The sequence below is a fragment of the Musa acuminata genome, chromosome BXJ2-3, assembly GCF_036884655.1.
Source record: "Musa acuminata AAA Group cultivar baxijiao chromosome BXJ2-3, Cavendish_Baxijiao_AAA, whole genome shotgun sequence".
NCBI classification, from domain to species: Eukaryota; Viridiplantae; Streptophyta; class Magnoliopsida; order Zingiberales; family Musaceae; genus Musa; species Musa acuminata.
The window spans coordinates 35,122,375-35,147,788 of record NC_088340.1 but is presented as its reverse complement, the minus strand read 5'-3'; the positions used below and the strand labels follow the sequence as shown (position 1 = coordinate 35,147,788).

At 36.6% G+C, this 25,414-nt stretch overlaps 2 protein-coding genes across 7 annotated transcripts; one reads left to right on the top strand and one right to left on the bottom strand.

Annotated features, from left to right (window-relative positions):
* Positions 1-163: 163 nt before the first annotated feature.
* On the bottom strand, positions 164-14,110 carry LOC135607902 (anaphase-promoting complex subunit 2-like). 3 transcript variants are annotated; one of them, XR_010485297.1, is made up of 18 exons: positions 13,715-14,110; positions 12,136-12,225; positions 10,476-10,701; positions 8,205-8,500; positions 7,984-8,055; positions 6,887-7,125; positions 5,921-6,337; positions 5,626-5,827; positions 5,350-5,464; positions 5,182-5,264; positions 4,846-4,965; positions 4,545-4,633; positions 4,390-4,471; positions 1,835-2,026; positions 1,132-1,200; positions 884-1,044; positions 613-706; positions 164-488 (listed from the first exon to the last, which is right to left on the bottom strand). XR_010485297.1 is itself a non-coding variant. In XM_065100110.1 (17 exons), the coding sequence occupies exons 1-16, from the start codon at positions 13,925-13,927 to the stop codon at positions 922-924; spliced, it is 2,628 nt and encodes an 875-aa protein (XP_064956182.1). In that variant the 5' UTR covers positions 13,928-14,110; the 3' UTR covers positions 164-706; positions 884-921. The 3 variants fall into 3 exon arrangements, 1 of the variants encoding a protein (XP_064956182.1); XM_065100110.1 differs by having other exon boundaries at positions 164-706; XR_010485298.1 differs by lacking the exons at positions 164-488; positions 613-706; positions 884-1,044; positions 1,132-1,200 and adding an exon at positions 3,124-3,871 and having other exon boundaries at positions 1,887-2,026.
* Positions 14,111-14,263: 153 nt separating this feature from the next.
* On the top strand, positions 14,264-23,903 carry LOC135607903 (trihelix transcription factor GT-1-like). Of its 4 annotated transcripts, none has more exons than XM_065100114.1 (8): positions 14,264-14,411; positions 15,441-15,553; positions 16,717-16,739; positions 17,465-18,022; positions 20,880-20,918; positions 22,310-22,441; positions 22,883-23,104; positions 23,496-23,903. In XM_065100114.1, exons 4-8 carry the CDS (start codon positions 17,527-17,529, stop codon positions 23,708-23,710), a joined length of 1,104 nt encoding a protein of 367 aa, XP_064956186.1. In that variant the 5' UTR covers positions 14,264-14,411; positions 15,441-15,553; positions 16,717-16,739; positions 17,465-17,526; the 3' UTR covers positions 23,711-23,903. The 4 variants fall into 4 exon arrangements, with proteins under 4 accessions (XP_064956186.1, XP_064956184.1, XP_064956185.1 ...); XM_065100112.1 differs by having other exon boundaries at positions 16,828-18,022; XM_065100113.1 differs by lacking the exon at positions 15,441-15,553 and having other exon boundaries at positions 14,267-14,411.
* The last annotated feature ends 1,511 nt before the right edge of the window (positions 23,904-25,414 follow it).

The following is a 25,414-nucleotide window of genomic DNA, read 5'->3' as shown; positions in this document are numbered from 1 at the left end:
AGGTAAGATTAAAGTTAAAGATTGTCATTAGAACGCCCTGTGATCAAATTTTCCTCTGCAACAAACTAGAGGGTACAATGGAGGAGTCATCGCTTTTTTGAACTGCTGTGTTAAATTTCTCGACACAATGTATATATATCAATGGCTGTGTGCAATCATAATCTATCCAACAAGGCTCACAGTAAATTAGAGGAAAACAGTGGTATGTCAGTCATTCGGACAATCTTAGAGAGTTTTAGGAATAGTTTGAGCAACAATGTGAAATATCTACCACCATAAGCTCCTAAGATTCACAATGACAAATAGCGTGCCACGATCATCGCTATGAAGGCAAGCATAGAGAAACCGAGGCAAGTGTTTTGTTTGATTTCAGTCACCACACAATCTCTAAGCTTGAGGTGTTGAGGCCATGCTCGTCTTGCCTTCCGAATTGTAGTTCACTTCCAGATACATCATCTCTCCTTTTTGGAAAGAAGACGTTGATGATCCTGCACAAACTCTAATCTTGTTGCAGCTCAACAGAGTTCAATCTCAGGAAGCATTTACAATGACAGGTAAAGCAAACATCAGTACTTCATAGAAATACCAATTGGTATTGACCCAGAAGATTACTTGAGATTAACAGAGCTAATTTAGAGAAGACTAGAGTTGGAGGATCCGGTGCTGTTATAATTGAAGAAATGATTCCCCATGGGACGTTATGCTCCTGCAGATCAACATATTAGTCATCACTGGTAGGTAAAAACATAACAATGGATTTAAAGAATGTAAGAAGAACGAGATAAAAGATAGCACACATGGACATTGAAATTTGAAACCAAAGTATCTGAGTGTAATTAGGGAACAAAGCATCGTTCGATTATCCAAGTCAATAAGGTATCACCTTCCTTTTCTCCTCGAAATATGCATGCACGGATATTGTTACTTCTTCAGGACGTATAACCCTTCTCTCATTTCTAGTTTCTCTTCTGATATAAGACCAGAAAGAAAGCTCTGTAGCTGCTGGAGAGACTTGTCATATGAAGGTTCAGCTACACAGAACATCTGATGATGATGTAGAGCCAAATTTAGTATTACACTTGAACACAATCTGGTGAAATTCCTTGCAGCAAAATTACTTGTGCTACTTACCTTCAAAGTGTTATGTATCCTATCTAATGTCATACTGCCAAAGTTTGTGAGCATCCCAACAATGAATTTCTGAAACAAGAAACGTGTAAGATAACAGGGCTAGAATTTATTTCATTTGCATCTAACTCAGCATGATTTGATACTCTATTAGCAAAGCTAACATATCAATTGACACTTGGTCTGCCACACTGATCTACAAGACTTTTAGGTTCCTCCTGGAGATTACCTTTAAAATGAATTAAGAAGCAATTGCAATTTTCAGTGTGGTCAAAAGGTTGTAGTACATTTATACTAGTTTCTAGAAATTCTGTACAAAGTAGAAACCATTTTGTATGTGATGATAAAATAATGTTCATTTACATCTTACACAAAATACAGCAATTGAGCTGGACTGTTTTCTGCATCACCGAATAGAAGGTTGAATGGGGATGCTAGACAAAAGGAGGTCAGGCAGACCTGGGCCATAATTTCTTGGCACAAATTGAAAGATAAAGCAAGATGAAGGTCGGAAGTCAAAATTTCAGAGACCACAAAATAAAGCTGGCATGAACTATAAAGGTGAAAGAGACTATAAATTTCATGTATTTAGGTCCACAGATCATTAGTCATTATGAGAATGAAAATTGTTCTTTTACTAAGGTGCTGGTTTTCAGAAAGCAGAAAGGGAAGAAAAAAGATATCTAGATTTTGGCAGAAACCAAACCTCATATACTGTCATTTCTTTCCTTAGCTGTTCCTCAACAGAGGCAACAGATCTCTCACATTCCTCATCCATTGCTAGTATCCCTTCACATCTCGTATTGTTTATACCTGTCTTATTTGGATCGACCATGTCACTGACAATGGTAAAAATATGATTATCAGAATCTGATCCAACAGACTCAGCGAGAACTCCCTGATAAAGGCAGAAGAAAGTGAACTTAGCAACCATAAGTAGTAACATCACTGAGTTTCTATTATATGCAATGCTAGAATTAGTTCCACTGACTGCAGAGAGATATTTACTTGAAAAGAAATTACATAACATAAAAGAAACATGTAAAAGTATAAATGAAGATGGTTTCAATACATGATCCATAATTCCATATATCTACTAGTAATGCCTTCAGCATCTTGAAACTAGAACAAGATGAAAACAAAATAGAAAGAAAAGGAATGTACTTATCAACTATGAAAGTTCTATCTTACATATTGTTGTGCCTAAAAATTAGATAGGGAACCACGATATATTTGTTGCACCTCACAATTATTAAGCAAAAATAAAGGCCCAATGATGTGTATACGTTGAATTTTTCTTTCAGATGCAGGATACTAGAAAAAAAGTAATTTTTGAAAAATAAGAGAGAGAACGGAACAACACAGCTGGGGGAGATTCCAGATTGAGAGAATTCATTCTACGATTTCATTTTCAAATATTGTAGAGAACACATTTAACTTAATGGTATGCACAGGTATTATTATGTACATACACACATATATATACACAAGTACATACACACATACGTACATTCAAACTGCAGTAAAATATGTTGCCACTTTACAACTATCACAGACCAGAGCAAAATTGTTGTCAGATCTTTTTTTTTCTTTTGTCAGATCAACTTGACTCAAGATTTTTGAATTGCCTTTTCTTTTGTAGTTCCAACAGATAACAACCAGAAATATGCTATGCATCCAAAATAGACATTCAAAAGACTTGAACATGGAAGAAAAGAAATAAAATATAGAAATTGAACTTCCGTCAATAATAAAGGATATAGTTGAAGAGCTGGCAGTATAACTGATTGAGGATGCCAAAGATTCACTAATAATAGTTGAAGATCATTAGGCAAGAAGCCATCTGTCAAAATAATATTTTTGAGAAGCCAAGTCTTGATCCCAAGATATTTCCTATGTGACTATGAAACCAGTCTTGACTTTAGATAAGCAATAACAAAAGTGTGGATTACTGAAAAGCAAAGGAATTGAAATTACACAGTCAAAAACACTTACACATATCAGGTTAAGCTCATGATCAAATTTTAAAATTGGTGTGACTGTATTGAGAAGGTATATTTTGGGTCCGGGCCATGTCACAATCAATGCCATGCCACGCCACGCCACCGCCAGGTCAGTAAGAGGAGCACTCCCACGCGCCGAGCCAGAATCCGTACCAAGGCGTTCCTCGGTACGTCCCGTCCCGAAAAGCTCGGGACGACGCCGTATGGCGCCGTTTCGCGCATCCCAGGACGGCGGCCGCACAAAGGTACCATCTCGTCCCTCGAGGATTGGCCGCCATGCCAAACCCGCGTACGGTCGGCCCTCGTACAGTAGTATAAAAACCCTTGGCCGGCATCTGGCCCAAGGAGAGGCAAAACAAACCAACCAAGCACCGACTTACCCGTTGGGGGGCCAAAGTCGGCAACCACCCGATGAGAGCCATATGTACAGGAGAGTGGCCACCCCCCGAGCCACGACCATCCCGACGGAGAGCCGCCAACCAACATCCCGACAGAGAGCCACCAACCAGCATTCCGACCAAGAGCCGCCAACCAGCGTTCCGACCAAGAGCCGCCAACCAGCATCCTGACCGAGAGACGCCAATCAACATTCCAACGCCAGCACCCCGTCCTGAGGGCGTGACTGACCTCGGCAACCAGCTCAACCGGTCGAAGGCTCCCGACATCGACCCGTGGATCAGGCCGTGCCGACTCATCAGCCACGACGCATCAATTCATCAACATGTATCAAGATATCATCACTATCATGGCCACAGTGACAAAATTGCAAAAGAAAATTTTGATTTAATCTAAGTTCAAAATACTCTAGGCTTGAGTCAACGTAAATTTGGTTAAAGTTGGAAATGGAAATGCATTTTCTATTTTCTGGATCATCCATGTAAATTACAAACTGGTTTGTGTTGTTATATGATATTTCACACAGAGCTAGGTTGCAAGAGTGAACAGATATTTACAGTTCCATGTGCCATTGTAGCTACGATACCATGGGATTACAAGTTTTGTTACAAGAGAGTACTATCACATAAGCTATCTTCCTATCAAAATTGGTCATTTAAAAATTTGATCTTGATGAATATTAATACAACAGTGAGTTGGATGATGATTACAATTAGTCAGGTCATACCAATTGATATGGACTCATACTGTCTGTGCACCAGCCCGTATTGGACTGGCTACTGACGGGTATTGGCATCGGACTGAAATTTAAATCCATGGTTAAACTATTTAACAATTTGCTGTAAGGATTTATTCCCTGTACCTTGCTTATCCAGAAGTTTATTCTTTTGTTCAGTGTATCAATAGGAACTCCAATGGATGCTGCAAGGTTCTTAGAAGTCCAACTGAAGAAAGTTAAAGAAAGTTAATTTGATTACAATGTGGTAAATCTAAAAAGTATAGCAGTTGAGTGCTTACCTAGTTTCCTCCTGAAATTGCATAATAATTACTGCATGCAATGGGCTTACAGTAAACTGCATGCTCCTATCCTCAAATTGCAGTTCCAGCTGAAGTAGCAATAATATAAAGAAAATGTCAATTAAAGACAGAACAATAACAAAGATAATGCACCAAAGAATTAAAGTTCTTCATACAAAGGACTATTTTCATGAAATATAATCAGCAGAATAATGTTCATAAGAATTATTTAGCAAAGATAACACAAAAAGTAAATTATTAAATACATGAACAAAGATACAAGTCCCCAGGAGTCTCTAACCTTCACTGTCCCAAGATTTTTCTTCCATAATAGCTTGCGAGGAGTTTTGATTTCGTGAAACCTCCTCGCATAATCAGATAGCAGTTGTTCAACAGCAGTGGGGATGTTAAGAGACTCTGCCTGCGTTTTCTACAAGGTCAACCATAGTGCAAGAGGAAATACACGAAAAGTAAGCAAATTCTAAGAAAAGTTTCAGAATTAAATATCGAGTACGAAGTTTAATGTAAAAAGAGGTATAAACATACTATTATTTTCAATGAATAGATGTTTACCATCTTTATTCACCAAAAAAACTTCTACTCAACTAGGACCCCATAAGACTCTTAGATTGCGTACCTGGATGGTTGGCCAAAAATTGGAAGAGATTATTGTGGAATCAAGATGATCAAGGGATAAACATGTCTCTTCTTGCTCAGAACCTAAGAAATGCACATTAATGCAGCAACAAATCATCAAAACTAGACAGGAATAGAAAGTAGCATTTGACTAAAAGCCTTGACATACCAGGGGCAGGTGGCTGCAATATAGATGCTTTGATGTTAGCATTTGTCCTCTTTGAATCGATTAGATCATTAAGCATAATTTCACATTTTTGCATACTTCCCTCCCCAAAGTGTATCTGTTGAGAAAAAATGGTTACATGATTCAATTTTCTAAATAGCGAACTTTCAAATAAAAATCACATATGATCTATATAGAAGTCCAAAATATATATGTAGCGAATACTTTAGCAAATTCAAAGATTTTGCTAAGTTCTGCAGATCTTGTGTTGGTACCCACCTTAAGGAGTTCTAAAGTACGTATCTCTGAGTCAATATCATAATCAGATTTGTTTAAAAGCTTTTCTGCTAGCATAACACGATATTCATTAACTAACTGATCCTTTGAGCCAATGATGCCAACTATCATTCCAAGTATGTCAATCTTCCTTCTGTTCCGGCTACCTTTTGATGGATCTGCCTCTACTGGATCAGGTTCCCATCTAACAATAAGAAGACAAGCTTATGGACAAATGAAGAGCAATGTAATCTGATGGAAATAGTTAAATAATAAATATTACAAGGAAAATTAATACCTTTCGGCATTTATCCATGCTTGTTTATCATCAAGATTTGTATCATCATCATAATCAGCACTCTCTTGGTTTTCTGCATCTCTATTCAACTCTTCAAGAAGGCTATCACCAGAATTTCCAGCACCAGTGGAATTTCCCCCACTCCCATCGGTAAGCATGGTTACAATGCATTTTATGGTATCCTTTCTTCCCCTCAAATAATCCCTAATTGGTTCACCAACTGCTTCTAGAAATACCCCTGTGGGGTCTATTGTTCTTAGTGCCTTGATAGTGGACACATATTGGTGCAATATGTCATTGGTTGATGCACCAGCAGTAAGCAAGCGATACCTCAAAGAAGAAATGAATGAATCAACAAGCTTGGAATGCTGCCCAGTATACTCCAAACACTGTTTCAGATCTTCAATGGTAGGAGAACTGTACATATTTAAAGAATCAGATGCAGAGTTTTTTGAGGCAAATATCAAAGGCAAATTTTTTAAATGAACAATGTAAAGAAAAGTCAGAAAATGAAGATGAACACAAATCATGTGTCACTACTAGAAGCCTCAAAAGGTAAAACAAGTTGGATCCAAAATATGCAATTAGAAATTTAGAATATCATTTTATTTTATGTATGATGCAGATGAAGGAACTTTTCGCAATGAACAGAGACATTCATGATCACATTGAAAATTTTGAGGCAAGTGAAAAAAATTTCCCAGTACTGGACATACTGATACAGAATAAAACATAATGGGTATCATGCACGATCAAATATTCATCAGGTGCATTGTTAAAAGTCCAACAGTTTTCAAGTCGAAGAACCTAGCCATCCATAGGCTTTTCTATCATGAAACTATTGACTATTGTTCTTCAAAGAAAATGATATATAAAAAATGTTAAAATATGATGTTAAACACTTGCTTTCTCTCAATCCAATAGGTAAAACCATTATGCCAAACAAAAGAGGCAGAGATGTCTAACCTTTCAGGATAATCCACGATAATCTCAAAAAGTTTGCCAATCCTCAAGTCCTGCAATGTTTCATAAGCGAAATATTCAAGACGCAACTGCCATCTCACAAGCCCTTCTGAAGGCATCTCTATTCCTGGGTAAGAAGGGGATGAAGCCAACGGTGATTTAAGGCCAGATGACTCATCATCTTGTGCAGGTGAGTCACCTAGATATATTAAAAGTGCATGTAAGAACTGGAGAGGAACTGCCTGAGGGTGAACAAAACATGAAAACATCAGTAAGTAAACATTTGATATAGCTACTGGAAATATATAACAGATGAACCCAGTTATCACAAAATAAGAAATTTCCTATTGAAATATAATACTAATACATAAGCATGAAAATGCATAAACTAACTATAACCATCCCACTGGACCAATAGGTCCTGACAGGTCAATCTAGTTGTGTTAAGAAAGACAGTAGTGTAGTATTACATAAAGGAAAAGGATTTTTTTTTCTGATTAAACTACTTTTATATGTTCTCCTAAATTCATGTAGATTGCTTGAGGCAATGATCTACACAATTTTGTAACCACCAACGAGATTGATGAGCTGCTATCCAGTAAACTACTTTCCTATATGTCATGCTTTGAGACAGTCTTACAAAAGACAGCCAAGTGTAGTACTATATGGAGGAAAAGGATTTGTTATCTGATTAAACTACTTTTATATGTGCCAGCCTTCAGAATCAGACTACTACCATAGTTATATAGATTGCTTGAGGCAATGTTCTTCATAATTATTTTAACCACCAAATGTGATTGATGAGCTGCTATCCAGTAGACTACTTTCCCAAGAGCACATTTAAAAACAAGTCAAGTTTCTGAGTTTTTCTAATTTCATGCACAATCCCAACAAACAAAGCATGTTCAATTGCTTGTGTGAGGTTGTGCCGTTTACCCCTCTCCTGCCAGCTTATGTCAGTCCTAGGTGGCAAATCAACACAAACATCCAAGTAGGTATTAAGTGATATTTTGCAGATCTTATGCTACACACATGTCCAAACTGTTACCAGCACATTCTTCTACACTTTAGTCATTCAGTACTACATATAAAAAAAGTACCTGAATCCAATCTTTAATAGATCCCAGAACCGGAGTCCTATAATCATCACCAGCTAGATCATGAACTTTATGCTGTTGTGGGGACAATTCATATTAGTGTCAAGAACAATAGATATTGGGAAATAAAGAATATCTTATACAATTCAAAAGCTATCTAAATTGAAAAGAAAAACATAGAAAGCACTAATATGATGCATCTACATAACATTGGAAATACTAACCTTTAGAAGCAAAAGGATTGAAGAAGCATAGGCATCTTCGGTCATTGATGTAAAACCAAGATTTCTAAGATCACAAACAACTTTACCAATGTTGTTAACCAAGGTGTTGTTCTTTGCAAAAGTAGAACCATGGTAGCACGTATCGATATCCATTTCACCCACCCCAATGGGTCTTTGACTTGGCTGGCCCAAACCATTATTGCTAAACTGAAACTCACAACCATCTTCTTCAGGACCCACAGCCATCATATTACTTAGTTCTTCCAACTTTTCCTTAAAATATGAGCGGAGTATCCCTAAGAAAGGAATGCCATAAGTTTCTATATTATACAGATGGGAAAAAACACCACAAACTTCATTCTGCCTGTGTATGCATTGTATCAAAATGAGCAATTGTCTCATTCGGCTTCTAGCTTAATAGGTAGACAAAATTATAATACAATATGTGATAAACAATGCATATATCAATGCACATTTTTGTACTCTTGAGTAACTAAAAGACATGAACAACTGCTACAGTCAAAGATATGAGTAGTAATTTGTGTTCATAGCTAAGGAAATGTACCAGAATTTGATTGGCTAAAATTAAGGAATAGTACAAGTCGAATGCATCAATATATCAGCCTATTACCAACTTGAAGGAAATTAAAGGAGAACTTGACCAAATGTCCATCAATCCTATACTACAATCTTTTTAGCCCAAATTAAAGTAATTCAGTTTTTGAATCTATGCCTAGGCAAATTTGCCCTGATCGATATGTCAGTTGGCAATTGGAAAACAGTAAACCAACTTAAAAAGTGTCAACAATTGGAAATAACAAGCAAAGTTTAATAAATCAAATCTATTACATATTAGAAGTTGGTTGAAAATCAAGTGAATGGAGCAAAGCCACAATCAAATATGAATACCAAGTAAAAAGGAAAAACAAAAAGCTTACACCAACAAGTACAAAAACTTGAGAATGAAACTCAAACAATAAGAGAATGCATCCAAGTTAATAAATTACAAACATTGAATATGAGTAGATTATAAGATAATATAGGACACCGCCATGAAATCTGGATGCAAAATTTATGGAGTATGGACAGCAGAAAGAAGTGGAGAAAAACAAGGATCTTAAAAAGCACATAAGGTGGTCGAGCAGCTAGGTCAGTATATGGTGCACATGCAGTATGAGGCCGCATAGGTAGGAGCAAAGATTCCATATCAGAGAATATATAAGATTAGACTTATATGATAAAGATTAAACAAATATTTCAAGAGACAATACAATTCATGGTGGCATGGACACTTCTTCAGGTATCAAAAGTCAGCTTATGCTAATTTAAGAACCTATTCTAGAAGTAAATGGTAAGTAGACTTAACGAATAAAACAATAATATTAAAGAAAAATGGAAACAGATAAAGGCAAACTTGAGCATGCAATCATTAAGGGGACTAAGATATTATGTGTCGTCAAGAGCTAGCCTTTCCACACCCATGCACACAATCCACGGGACAGACAGATTTCTAAGCTAGAAGTCTAAGAGAAACTCAGTCTCTGTAATAGACAAAAGTAGTAACGATAGAAATGAAAAGAGATGATTTTCCTCTGAAACCACTTTCTTTTTTCTCTGATACAAGATAGCAATAAAAAGAAGAAAAAATGAGTTTTCTCTTAGTTTAAGACAGGAAAACACTCTTCCAATAGCCCTAACTAAACAAAATAAGCCAACAAAATCTGGCCAAGATCTCCAGAAAAGAATAGATAAAAATATCCAGTGCTTATAATAATAACATCATAAGAATCTGTCTCTCTATTGACAGTCTGGCACACCCATCAAAAAACATGTTACATGCAAGCACTATGCAATATGTACACACTTATTCATATGTTAATGCAACAAGGTAATGTTTCATGGACTATTCTGGAATTCAGATTGATTTCTTGTAAAAACGAGTCTCTTACCACATGCTGCCATGCCCCTCTTTTTTTCTCTTTCAAATGCCCTTTTTTTATCTCTTACAAAGTCTGATGGGAACTTTGTTAGGTTGCAGTGTTTACTAGAGTTTCAATTGCATGTCTAAAACTAACCAGGTAGACCTTCCTTTTAACTTAGCCTTTTGGAAAGACTTGTGGATGCAAAATTGTGTGACTTGACACTATAGTACAAATATGAAATAAATATATCACTATACATGCATGTAAGACTTAACATCTATATTGATAATGGATATGAAAACATACATCAAAAGGAGATGTTTGCAATTTTTTCCTAAAGATAACGCACCAGGAAAATGCATAGGTACTGTTGTTAAAAGAATGGAAGACACCATTAACTGGTATTTGGAAGTAAGACTGGATCTATAATCTTGTATTTTCATCTTTTCATCAGTTATGCTATCGTCATATGACTGCAAAGCATGGACCAGCATCAAAAGGCATTTCTCTTGATAATGCTTTTCCAAGCATATCTCTTCCAGTGATTTACTTAGTACTTCCTCAGTCCAATTTTCCTGCACCAGCAATTGTGTAAGCCAATTTAGGAAATTGATAACATAGCAGGTTCAACATACATAGTAGAACTTGCTGATTGCAGATACACAATCATAAATCACAGTCGAGGATCATGGCATAAGCTAAGAACTTCTATAACTTTATAACATATATCCTGAATAACCTAATTTTAGAAAGGCCATCTAGATTCCACAGTAAATAACAAGATCACATTGTTTCAACCTCCAAGGCATGGAACATGAAGAAAAAAAGCTAAATAAACACAAGTAGCTGTTGCCTTTGGCATTACTCCAAGTAGAGAGACAAAATTGAACATCTAAGACCATTGCATGGTCAGACAGGTTAAATGTTACAGAGGTACGAAAGACAATCACAAGTTAACATAAAAAGTAAACATCATAAGCTCATGATTTTCCAAGCTGAAAGATGGGTATTATGTTACAGACTAATTGACTTTTTCATGCCTTTATGATGATATCACTCAGGGAAAAGCTTGCCACTCGCTCCGTACTCCTCGCAGTACTAAGGAAATGGTACAACCTGTAACAATAGAATAGATAAATTCATTTACCAACTAGCCTTTTATGTTCTCAAGTTACCTAATTTCCCACCAACCTTAAAACATTCATCAGATTGTTAGCCAATCACTAGATATTATTAAGCCATCCAAAGATCCTTCTAGTCTTTAAGCTGTGGGCTATGGATGACACCACATTGTCCAGAAAAGGCTTGGATGCTGATGCTAATGGATATTATAGAACTTAAAGTCCTAAACTGCAGTACTCATCCAAAAAACTACATGGAAGAAACATCTTTTGTATCTTGAGAATGTAAACTCTAAATTTGATAACATTAAATATTCAGCACATTTAAATGAGATAGCACTTATGTAACTCATCAGCTAATCACCCATAAATGCAACATTTCTGCAACATAGGCTTATCTTATTCCCAAAATGGACCACAAATAATAATATTAAAAAATCCATGAGCTTCTCTAAATCTTTAACTGTCCTGAGTGTTATGTGTGATCCTCAAACAAACTTGTAAATACAAGAGTAACATGACTAGGAAGTGAAAGTCCCCTTTCAAGCAACTAATTGCTGTGATTCATAAGCAATTCGATCAAAATGTATTTGTTAATAAGATCCGCAAAGCGCATGCTTATCATATATGTCTCCTATTAGTAATTGCTACACAATAGTTGTCAGCAAAGTACAACTAGCATGTAGAACAGTAGAAGGTCAAATGAAAAATGTGTTAATCTTTGTCAGTTTAAACAACAATGGGCAACATAACCTTAAAATAAGTAGAAACAATCGTAACATAAACACTCAAAATAAGAAATGGCACTAAAGTAATTTTATTTTTTCATCAGTTAGAATTTTTTATAATCTTAAAAGAAAGAGAAGCCTGAGATGCTTGCAATCTCACTTGGAAATCAGTCGTTCCTAGTTTTGAAGCATCAGAAAAGGCATCAAAATGCTTCCAGAACTTCAAAACAGCATTTGACTTGAATAATTCCTGCACGATGTTAGCACATTAAACAAAAGTATAGAAAAGTCTATTGACAGGAACTTACATAGAACAAAAATATATACACCTATATCATACATAGACACTTATTAAAATAAATGTGTAGAGGCATATATCTAGATGTGTGTGTGTGTTTGTGTGTAAAGTATAAGAACTGCCTGTGATTATTTCTCCAATTTCTCGCTCTTGATCAGATTGCTTTTACTTGTATACCCATAGGGAGCTGGTTCTCATGCTAGAGTCAGGAAAACGAGTCCACTTATTTAAAAAAATATTATGTCTTATAAATAATTCTGTGTCCATATAATGCTATATTTTGTCAAATCATCTCCTCCCTCAGCTATTAGTATATTACTTTGGCTATTATACTTTGCAATTTAAAACATCATTAGAAAACGAGCCTTGTTGTTATAATAAGTTGTTTTTTTTTTATACTGGCACCCAGGGTTCAAAAGAGGAAAAAAATGTCACTGCTTGCAAGGGTAAGACTATGCAAATTGACCCTCTCTAGACCGTACATTGACAGGAGATTTAAGCACTAGATTAGCTTTTCTTTTAATTTAAAGTTTCACTGTCACTTTTCACAGTATTAGAGCTTGCATTTTCCAATAGTAGAAGATTATAAGAATTAAGAACCATATATCTGTTAGCAAGCCCTTCCAAAAAGCAGCTCACAGGGACAAAACAAGAAGGAAGACAATGCACATATAAAAGAACCTACACATGCAATGGTCATCTATGTGTACATTATATATCTATAAATTGATTTTCCCGCACTAGCATATATATTCTCAGGCAGCCATTACAAAACAGCATATTGACCTTTGTGACAAATCCGGAGTTGAAGCTGATCAACTTGCAAATTAGTTTTCTTGCATTCCTTATCACAATTCCGTAGTAAATCAAAACCTTAGTTATTGACTATTACCCTCAACTTTCCTGACGCTGGGTACCAATTAACAACCCTAAAGGACTTTTACAATCTAAGAAGCATTGTCGCAAACACATAATGTTCAATGCTCCAAAAGTTTAAAAGGGAAAAATATGATAAATCTACCTGTGTTATGGCTAGGTTTCACACTTTGTTTCAAAGTTTAGCACTTACCCCATTGGTCCCTGAGTTTCCGGTCACCCACTTGTAGTGAAATCTAGCATAAGGATTGAACGAGCATCAGGGTTTAATGTCTTTTTCCTTTATTTTATTCCTACAAAAAACCTTTACTCCATGAAGATACCAGGAGACCAGTCCATCAACTTGGCAACTGCCGGCTGTTTTAGGTTAAAACCAGGTAGGATAACCATAAACATAGATTTGTTGCTCCAAAACAAACTTAGGAACAGACGGAGCAGACCGCAGGTAAGCAATGTGAAACCATGGCAACGACACAAGTAAGTAAAATGTATTTATATTAAGGAAGAACCGGAGAAAACATTGAAGCAAGGTTGCTGCGCATCATTCAAGCAAGTGGATTTTGACCTCGAGGGAATGAAGGAAGTGGTCTTGGACGAGAGTGCATAGACCATAGCCGCAAAGGGTCGCGACGAGAGGGACTAAATCGGCGCCGGCGGAGAGGTCGCCTCGGCCGCAGAGGAGGGCGTCGGTGCAGTCGCAAAAGCTCGCCCAGCTCTGTAGCACGTCGCCGATGGCCGCGTCATCCAGTGAGTCCAGGGCTTCCGGATCCCACAGCATCTAGAATGATCTCGAGGGAACGACGGCGTCGGAGCACAAGAGCGGATGCGGCGGGAGAAGAAGCCCACAAGTAGAGCCGGGGAGAAGGAACGGCGCGCCGCGACTCGACTGTTTTTGATTTGAGGCAGGAGGATCAGGTTCGGCCTCGGCTTGGGGAACGTACGGTTTCCCTGCTTTAAGACATGTGAATGGACACTTGGCAGTGTCTTGTTGTCGTATAGTTTCGTCAAGATTTGTGCCTCATACGTGCTGCTCCCCACTCGATCATCACCGAGTGGCTCTCCATTTATACCCGCCTTTGAGCACCTTAAACCACAAGAGGGGATATCGGGGACTAAGCGAGGGAAGGCAGAGAATGGCGATCGAGGAAGCGTGGAGCTCGAGACTCTAGTCCTCGAGAAGGTAGAAGAAGTCTCCTCCGCGATCTGCGCCGTCGACTCCCTCGTCGTTCGCATTCTACCGGTCGATTCCTCCGCTCTATGCGGTTCGGTTCCGAATCACTTCACATCACGCCTGGTTCTTTTCGAATGGCTCTTTTGTCGTCGTTTCTTGTGATTCTCCGAGGGTTTATGATGACAGTACTGGATACTTGTGTTTGAAGATTTACCATTGCCAGGCCATAATCAATTGGGCGACCTAAAGAAAAATCCTTTTTCTGTGAAAGTTAGCATAAATGTGGGAATAATATGCTGCCACTTTAAATTTGTTTTAGGTGATCATTCAGAAGCATGGAATTCCATAGTCCTAGAAACCCTTGGTGTAAATCAATCACCAAACATAGTAAAAATAATAAATCCAGTCCGTCTGCAGTATAAGTTTGGGTTTCTAATAGTAAGCAGAAGATGTTTACTTGAATCTGGATCATAACTTGACTATAATATCAGTTACTGGATGCTTCAATTTCCAAATCAAGCAGCAGCTCAAAGAAGCATATATAAAGATATAGACTTGAATCTTGATTCTGGAAAGACACAATTATAGGCTAGATATGTTGCCTGAATGTGCTGCCCGTAGAAACGATTATATGATTGGGTCATTGGTTTAACAAAGAGTTACACACTTCTCTCCACAATCTCCGCAATACTGGGGTGTAGTTAGGAAGATATTGATCATTGGTTAATTGTGGTGGCTAATTATATCCTCTAATTAGTTAGCTCACTTACAATTTGGTCTGCACTTGGAAATTTTGCAAGATATCCCTACTGACTCCAATCTTTTTTATGGAGACAGAATGCATCCAAGAAAAATTGGAAGAAAAGGGAGGAGAAAGAGAGAGAGAGAGTTTAAGAGATTTTCTGCAATGGTCTTTAAACTTTCAGTGAAATTTCAAGTTGATTTGAGCTAATTTTCTTCCAAACTCGTCCTCATACTTTTGTTTTTGTGTTATTTAAATCATTGCATTAACTGGAGTGAAAAGAATACTAATCTGGATGGGGAATCTCCTGCCAAATTTCTCTTTTAAGGCTTTCTCCTTTTTCTCTCCCTCTTTTCTTCACCTCTTGGCTACTAACAGTGCTTCTGAAGCTATCACTCCTAGCTGTCATCATGGTGAGCTATCTTGCTTGAAGACATAATTGATAGAGGTAAATCTGGGAAGAAGATTTCCTGATTGTAAGCATTGTGGGGGTAAGTAATAATCTATAGAATTATTTTGTTTTATGTTAAATACATCTGGTTCTCCATGTCCTTTTTCCATGAAATAGAGATATGGTTCGTGTGAAAGAAAGACAATGGTTTGGTTATTAGTGAGCTCCTCAGGATTTGAAACATGGAGACAGAGATCAGAAATGAGACTCAAACTTAGATATATAAAAGATACACAATGTTTGCTAAATTGTTCTGTGCTAAGGATCATTGCCTGGATCATGGGAAATATGAAGTGAAAGCTGAAGAAATCTAGTGTTCTTTTGTTGTTTTTGTGTGAAATAAGGGTATCTATTATTCTATAATAATGATTGTTGTCCTGAAATACAATGTTGTTTATTTATCTCAAATTCTGTCATTACAGTGCCACATTCAGCAAAAAACTGATCAATATACAAGAAAGAAATTGATCACATATATATTAGAGGAAAAATAGTTCAAATTTGATGTCATATTCAATAGTATACACAATCCAAACCATAACATAGATACAGCAGAAAAATTGGTCATGCACATAATAGAGAGAAAAGATATCAGAATTGATTCTATATTCAGCTCAAGTGATAACATTTAAACTTCAAAGGATACCTTTGGATGCTCTTTTTAAACTAAACTTCTCATAATCCTAACTTCTAAAACAAGCCTTGAGTGTTTTCTCAATGTGGTCCTATAGTTGTTAAGTCATTCTCAATTATTCATGATCCAATTGCAAAAAGAAGCCAACTTTGTGAATATGCATTTTGTCTAGTCAAACATGGCAATACTTTGTGAATTCAGATGGTTGGAATAAACATTCTCTGAATTATTTATTTGATCACTATGCCACTATATTTGTTGCTCCCATCATGTTTCTTGTTTTTGGTAATGCTTTGTGGATACGAAAGATCGATCCTTTGGATTAATCTTCTGTCAAATATGTGAACATCTTTCTTCTAAATTCCATCTGCCATGCTTACTATGTCTGGTGAGGATGTGAGCTTTCTTGGAGAATGTTATATATAGACCCTGGAGTTGAAACTCCTCATGGAAGTTGTTTCTACCTAGTCAAAATCTCTGCAATTTTTATTGGAATTTTGACTTGATCATATGTACAAAAAATAATTGAAATGCTGATTTGGTTGGTTTTCTTTTATTGTTTTTGACAGGTCAATGACCTTCCTGTTGTGAGGTATGCAACTGTGCTCCTATGATACTTCTGGTTCTAATCTTTTAAGAATGTGTATTAGACATTTTCACTCACTTGTATGATGGATCAGGTCGGATGAGTCTCATAATTCGATCAAACGATCGAACTCGGTGTTGACCGGATTGGATCGAGCGGTCTAGCATTGGCCCGATTCAAATCCCTATCTTGATTAGGTTTCACTATTCGATCGGACGATCGAACTCGGTCTTGACCAGATTGGATCGAGCGGTCTAACATTGGCCCGATTCGAATTCCAATCTTGATTTCGTTTCACTATTCTATCGGACGATCGAGCTCGGTCTTGACGGGATTGGATCGAGCGGTCTAGCATGGGTCCGGTTCAGATCCCAATCCCAATCCCAATCCCAATCCCAATCGTGGGCCTAGGTTGGGTCGGTCTTTAGACATTGATGCGCCGAAGTCTACACCACCAACTATGCTCATTCCATCTATGCCGTTCTCCAATTCCCTTTGCCCAAACCCTATAAGATGACTTGCTTTACCGTCTTCCCGTTCCCCCTTTGCCACACTGCTCCCTCCCACTGCCTTCTTCCTCCCCCCACTTTCTAAGGCTTCTACGACGACTAAAGAGAAGGAAAATAATCGCACATTCCCCCCTCTGAGACATGGGGTTTGGTCCTCCGAGATGTCTCTCCTTACTCTAGACCAGTTCCTGGCCCGATCCCCTTTCCTTGGTTCTTCCGCAGTTGGAGGAAACATCGGCGAAGACGGGGCCGTGGTGGCGGTGACGGAGCAGGCGACGAAGAGCATGTACTTGGCCGAGAAGCCCCGGAGCGTCGATTTCTACGACACTGGCGGATTGCCGCCGCAACAACAGCAGCAGCAGCAGCATCCGCAGCAGCAGATGCATTTGGCGGAGAGCAGTGGCGACGACCATGAGGTCAAGGCTCCCAAGAAGCGCGCGGAGACGTGGGCCCAGGAGGAGACGAGGAGCCTCATATCGTTCCGGCAGGAGATCGATGGGCTCTTTAACACCTCCAAGTCGAACAAGCACCTGTGGGAGCAGATCTCTGCGAAGATGCGGGAGAAAGGGTTCGACCGGTCCCCGACCATGTGCACGGATAAGTGGAGGAACTTGCTGAAGGAGTTCAAGAAGGCGAAGCACCAGTCGAAGGGAAGCGGGTTGGGTAAGATGTCGTACTACAAGGAGCTCGACGAATTGCTTAAAGAGAGGAACAAGAAAGCCACCTTCAAGAGTTCTGCAGCGCCAAAGATCGACACCTTCCTGCACTTTTCTGATAAAGGTGACACAAAATTCCACCTTCAGATTTTGGAGTGATTGATGTATATTTTAATTAAATTGTTTACAAGAATCACACTTTGGAATGGAAGCCATGTTTGCTTTCGATTTCTACTGAAGTGGACGTCTTCATGTTCAATTATATAACCAGTAGAAGTAATATTTTACTGATTATACGATATTGGAAATTCATTCTTCTGCATTTTGTTAGTTAATTGTCTCTTAATGAGGACCTCCCTGAGCATAGCACATTCATCTGACTGCCATATCATTTTATTTTTCACATTTTGTTCCACACATTTGTACTATTTGTCAATGACCACCATATGACTATCCAAGACATGCAGACACTCCCTGAATCCTGACCTTCTGTGGGACCAAAATCTGTGGTTCTTCTTCTTTTCACAACTAAGATGAACTTCTCTATTCTTTTTTTCATTTTTTTTCTTCGTGAGACAGATTCTTTGTCGAACATGTGTCACCTTGATGCACTCATTCTGTGTTTCTGGAATTTCTTTACACCAAGCTCCAATGCCAAAGCCTTATAATTTGCTTTGAAATGATACCAAGAACACTGTCTACCTTGTTGATAAAATGATGCAGATTGTTCAATGGTCAGGCATCTCATATTATTCTTGCATTGAATTTCTAACCCGAAAGTCTTGATTAGTTGTATGTTTGCTTGATATGTTTTTTTTTTTTACAATGAGATGTGTGTTTTGCCGGGATTATAGTACATATTTTGTAGATAATAACTATCATTTAACAATGTTTACTTGTTCATGGATAGACTGTAAATTGAAGAGGAAGAAAGACTTATAACAGACATGAATATTAAAGTTGTCTCATCTTCTTTTTTATGAGTTTGACTTATTTCTTACTGAAGTGTAAGGAATATATACTGTAGGGAAACATTATGCTAGAGACACACACATTTTCTCCACTAACAGAATTGTTAATCAACCTCTTCCATTATTCTACCAACTATCCGAAGAACTAAAAACCACATCACTACCAAACAGCAAAGACAAAAACAATTGATACCTATCAAGGACATCTACACTCTCCGTATGTTTCATCCGAAAGCCTACAGCACTATAACCAACAAAAGGGACAAATTAGAGTAGCACCAGCAACCAGCAGTTATTTTCTCCTTTGATTACCTTACATGGCAAGGTCCAAGATGGCTCTGTGTGTTTGGGGTGTCATCTACTTTTCAATCTTAAAAGAATATAAATCGAATAGTATCCTCTGATTCACAAATAGGAACATCTTCAGTCTTGTGTTTTATGATAAATTTTGAGGTTCCATGGCCACCATATGAAATACACAGAAGAAGATAAAAGGCACCTTGTAAATCAAGGAATTTCCTCTATAATTTTGCTAAAACTACAACAGCTCCTGTTTGAGACTTCCTATTGTCTCATTAATTTTGTAGAAATGTAGAATGATTTTCAAAATATGGTATAAAAGCAAACCCAAAAATAGGTGATTGGTTGTCTTTTCTCTACTCTGGCAGAATACACAGTCAGCTTTCTGTGTAATATTCTGCTTCACTAACTTCTATTTTTTTCAGATCAAACAAGAATTTCTTTCACATTCACCAATCAGTACTGTATTTGAGAGTTTAATTCTCACATACACATAGGATCAGTCCATCTCATGAATTGGGTTCTTTTAGGAGTAGAGTTCTGTGGAGAAGAAAGAAACCTGCTTGGATATGAATGTGTCTTTCAAGTCTTGACTTCCAAAGTTCATAGAAACAATGTGGTTGCTAACGTTTAACTTTGAAGCTTTTGTAGTTTGCAGTGGTGACTCATTGTTGAACTTCAAGAAAAATGCATGTCAGTGACAAGCAAACCAATTGTTTTATATGTATATAAAGAATGCTATTACCAAACCAATTTGATCTCAACACAAGAATTGAATTTGCTAAGGCTATGTTGATTCTTGCATATTAAACCAAACCATTGTCATTAGATCTTGACAATATATGATAGTTTTCAAAACCATCATGGTTGGTAAAAAACTAATGTGGAATAATAGTAGAAAACTATTCTCAAAGAGCCTAAAGTTGTATACTTATCATTTTTATTTATCCCATATTATTAATTTTTATGTTTCTTTCAATTATCCCAAATTGTTAGTTAGTTAGTTTTCAAGACCCAGAACTAGTATAAATAAATGCCTTTTCTAAGTATTATAAAGGTCTTCTCCACTACAAGGAGTTGATTTCTCTTGTCCTCACTTATAAGGTTAGTTACTAGTATCCTTTCTAGTAGTATTTTTTTTTATTTCCTTTCTATGTCAAAAACACAAATTTTTAGATATGACGTACCTTTTACTCTATATTTTCATTTTTCATCATTAGTGAACCATTGGGCTAGGTCAATCATGTATTGTTCGATGAATGTTGGTTCCCATCTTCAGGAGTCAGCTTTTTTATTTAGTAGTCATCTACTTTGGTTACTATGTCAACAGATCGGGATTGATACAATGGATATTGGTCCCTGTTCTTAACTATACTGTGAAGTGCTGTGACTAAATATCTATTTGCAAGTTATGTCATTGGACATATGCTGTAATAGTTAAGAATCACTTACCTATAATTAATATTTCTAGAAAATCCTATACTAAGAGTGCCATCTTTAATTACATCTTTTTGCATAAATTGATTTGTTGCCATTTCCACTATTCTAGCACAGTACATTCTAATGATTGATCTTTTACATTGTTCTTAATATTCCATGATTCTTCTGCCTGTTTGGTCATTGTCTAGATTTATGATTGATCTACATGAATGAATTCACTTCCTGTTTACTTTGTATCCTTATTATTCATCATTTGACTTGTTATTGTAGGCCTTGAAGATGCAAATACTCCATTTGGGTCTGTTGAAGGTACTAGAAAATTATTTTTGAGTTTTTTTGTTCCATTTTTTATATGATTATTTTTTTCATTATTTTTTTTTCATTTCTTTTCGTCTCTTCAAGAATTAATTTTTAGTGCACTTTGACACAAGTTCTCTTTCACTTAAAAACCATATTTTTGATAATCACCTAGGAGTTGGAAGGTCTAGCATGTGCTTGAGTCTATTGACTATCAAGGAGGTCCCTTGAGCTTTTCATGGACATTTAGCAAGCTCAAGTTTTGTTGGATGAATCTAAGACCTTTCGTAAAACAAATTTAAATATGAAAGTGATTGATTTTATCACTTACAATTAATATGTCCCAAAGAGTTTGTACTTTCCTCATAGATGGATGATATGATTTATGTTGTAATAAAGATATAAGTGATTGAGAAAAATCCATAAAAAATTGGCTTTATTGTCATTGATTTCTAAAGAGACATTTATGCACATAATGATTTTTCTTGGTGTAGTAATAAGTAGTAACAGAACATAATATTTTAAACCATTGTGGAATAAGTTTTTGTTTTTTAATGCTAACATCCTTGGTTGATGCCTTTAACCGGGTTTGGGATGAATTTGTGTAGTAAAGCAGATATCCAAGTCAAGTTTAACTGGTTACCTAAGTAGTTAATCGGGTTCAAATTCAGGCTTGGGGGAAGTTAAAGGATACTTTATACATTGTTATCCCTAATTTCTTTGATCACTCCTGATTTTCTACTGTTAGGATGAAGCGGAGGATGTGTAGTCCTAAGGAACTATTTAACTGCAGAAGCATTGGATACAGGATGACTTGACCTAAGATGATGTCCAAATGGCTTTCTTCATTTATAGCATATGACATATTCTCCAAGAAAAGAATCTTATTAGTGGGTCTTCCAAATACATGGATAAGAATTGTTGTAGGTCCAACAAGAGTGTGATTAGTAGTGAGCATTTGTTTTATTTTGGAAAGTCTCTATTTTCGAAGGATTCTTTAAATGAACTGAGCATTTTCTTTTTATAAACATTGAGTCTTGTGATGTATGGCATGACAGATAAGGACATGTAATGTAGGTGACTTAAAGAGAATGATGTGTATGAGTTTGATTTGAAAGTCAAACTTAGAATCGAAACTAAAGATATGAAATCTGTATTTAAACTGAACAACCTAGATAACCATTTTAACTAGGAGAAACTACATGATCTTAAAATTAAATTTGTTATTTCCTTCATAGAGTTCCTCTTGATCAAAGAGTCCTCTCTATTTCTTATCATCTGTTATGTTAATAAAACTTAGTTTTGTTGCAGTGAAGGGAGCTTCACGTGTTAGCCATCTTTGTGCCTTTATTATATTCTCTTTTTTCAAGTTTGTAACAACAGCTATCTTGGTGATTATCTAGCAAGTGGTAGGTCACCTCTCAACCTTGACAGACCTATGGAGCATGATAGACATCCACTTGCTATAACAGCTGTTGATGCAGTTGCAGCTAATAGTGTACCTCCTTGGAATTGGAGAGATGCTTCTGTGAATGGTAATGCCCTTGTGTGTTGCATTCTAGAAATATCTTATGCTACTTTCTTTGATTGTTTCTTCTTTGGGATCATCGGAAAAGTGAAAATGTTAGTTTGTTTGTCTGCTTCAAATTCTTTTTGCAACATGTTGATGTACTGCTAGTGCTAACATGTTATTAGCATCAGTACATATAATGATGTGGCATGTTTTAAAGAATTCAAAATCCATGACATTCCAACAATACTGATAAATTGCATATTAGTTTGCGGTATATCATTATACAAGATAATACTGATACATGAAATATTATCTAAGATCATTTTTCGATAATACTGACATAAAGATATACTAGATTGGTCTAACAGTGGACTGGTAGTATGGATCAGTTCTTTTTTTAAAACTATTTTTGATCTGCACTCTCTGGTTTTGACTAGGTTTTCTGCTTCTGTTTTATGAGCAGATAATAATGCCTCATATGGTGGAAGGGTTATTCTAGTTAAATGGGAGGATTACTCTAGAAGGATTGGTATTGATGGCACCGCAGAGGCAATCAAGGAGGCTATCAAGTCAGCATTTGGTTTAAGAACCAAAAGGGCATTTTGGCTTGAGGACGAAGATAATGTGGTTCGCAGCCTTGATCGGGACATGCCTTTGGGTTCCTATACTCTTCATCTCGATGAGGGTAATGCTAAATACTTTTAAATCTATACCATTGAACTCAGACATTTTTCATATAGCATCAACTTTATTTGAAATTCAATTTTGATATATTATCTTCGTAGGGATAAGTAAGTTCTACATAACTCATTGTGTTCGTGTATTTGTGAAATTACCATTGCATTTTTTTTCTTAGTCACATCCTATGCATGAATATGGTTGAAATATGTCTGGTATAAATATAATTGGAGTAATGTGTCATGAAACCAATATACTGCAAATTGCTTGCCTCGGTCCAAATATTGATACTTGTTTTTTCCTTGGTTAGTGCACGAAGACACAATTGCATGCCTTGTTCAGGTACTGAGACTTGTAGGGTACTTGTTCAGGGATGTTGATTTATTTATATTTTTCAGGGATAACAATAAAAGCCTGCACATACGATGACACTGACCGCATGCCAGTTCGAACCGAAGAGAAGACACTTTACACAGAAGATGATCTCCGTGATTTCCTTTCTCGCCGTGGTTGGGTTGGCCTCAGAGAGTTAAGCGGCTTTAAAAATGTCGACACTTTGGATGATCTTCGTTCTGGTGCTATGTACCAGGGGGTAAGATCGTTGATCGATTAGCAAGTTCTGATGTATGACTGGTTGAAGAACAAGAAAACCACCATTATAATGAGTTAAATATTACTTTTATGTTTGGCATTACTCCAATCATACTGAGAATTAAGTTCTACATATACTGTAAGTCATGATGTGGTTGCAGTGCAATCAAATCATGAGCATCTGAGTAAATGATTACTTGGTAATTTCTATTGTAGCTGGCTGTTCAATCCCACCCTCAAGATGTGGTGGCTTAGCTCTCTGAAGCCTGTAGATAGTCTATATAGATTGAATTGGAGAAACTTTCAAAAACTATATGAAGTTAAAAGAGTCAGACTGCTCTATGGTGTTTGATATCAAGTATGTGATTCTCTTCATGGAAATCCCACGACGAACTCCCAAGATAATTGTTTTGTGAAAACAAACATCAGGTCTGATCATATCTCAATACCATTAGAAAATGAGTCTTTGGGTTTTCTTTCTCTTTGTGGATATCAAAGTATGTTTGTATTATTTGCCTATTTTGAATGAGTTTGCTCATTTTCCAAACATGAAAAATAAAATAAGAAGTCATGTGTTGTGGAGTCTAGTAATTGGTTTGCTTGTTTACGATTATGTCAGCAGGAAACTGTCTGCAGAAAATTTGGGTTTCCACTAAAGTCTACATGGAAATCCTCAAGTAACCATTCTTTTCAGTGGATAACATCTGGCATTTTGATGCTTTGTTTGTGTGCAGTGCAGAGGCTATGAATTAAAGAGGTAAATATTTTTATATATCTTTTCTTAAAAAAATGGCATTTTCGCTTTTATTTAAGTTGAGAAAAAAGCAACAAAATTCTGTCATCTAATCCTGTAATCTCTCTCTAAATATTTTGGCATTTTGGGTTTGATTATGTCCATGCAATTGAAGATATTTTTCTTCGTTTTTATTTTCCATTTTATTTGAAAACATTAAAATTGTGGGAAACGCAGACTGTTAATTCACTTTTAAGCATTCCATTCCGGTCATTTGGACTTCCATTTTGTTGACGTTTCATTGGTAGAGTTGTAATCTACTTTTGAGGCTGCTCTGCTTTCTTGAGATTATATATATATATATATATATATATATATATATATATATATATATATATATATATATATATATATATATATATATATATATATATATATATATATATATATATATATATATATACTTCCATTAATATTGTACATTTTAGATGAAAAACCTCCAGTTTTGGGGTTTTTGAAAAAATATATACCAAACCGGTTTGGTTTAGATAATATTATTTCATATCCATCTTCCTATCTCTTCTTCCTTTCCCACTCCCATGGTTTCTTTTCTCTCTCTAAAAGAAACGGAAGAGAAGAAAATGAACACAATGGCCTCCGGTCCTCACAATTTTCCAGCAGATTTATTTAGGCAGAGAAGAGAGAGATGGAACGAGTGTGACGTTGTTCTCAAGGCGGACAAGAAGAAGGGTTCCGTGTTAGGTTTCATGTGGAAGTTCCTTCAGGATCAGATCAAGGTGATACCGATGTCATCGACATGTACGTAGGTAGGTAATCTGAATTCAGATTCGTATTTACCAGTGAGTTGTATCATCAAGTGTAACAATAGAGAAGTTAAATTAATGATATTGTATAAACATCAAGCTAGACCGAGAGTAATACCTCATTCAGTACTTCAAAGAATGAACAATGGCTGCGTCAAATTCATAGCAG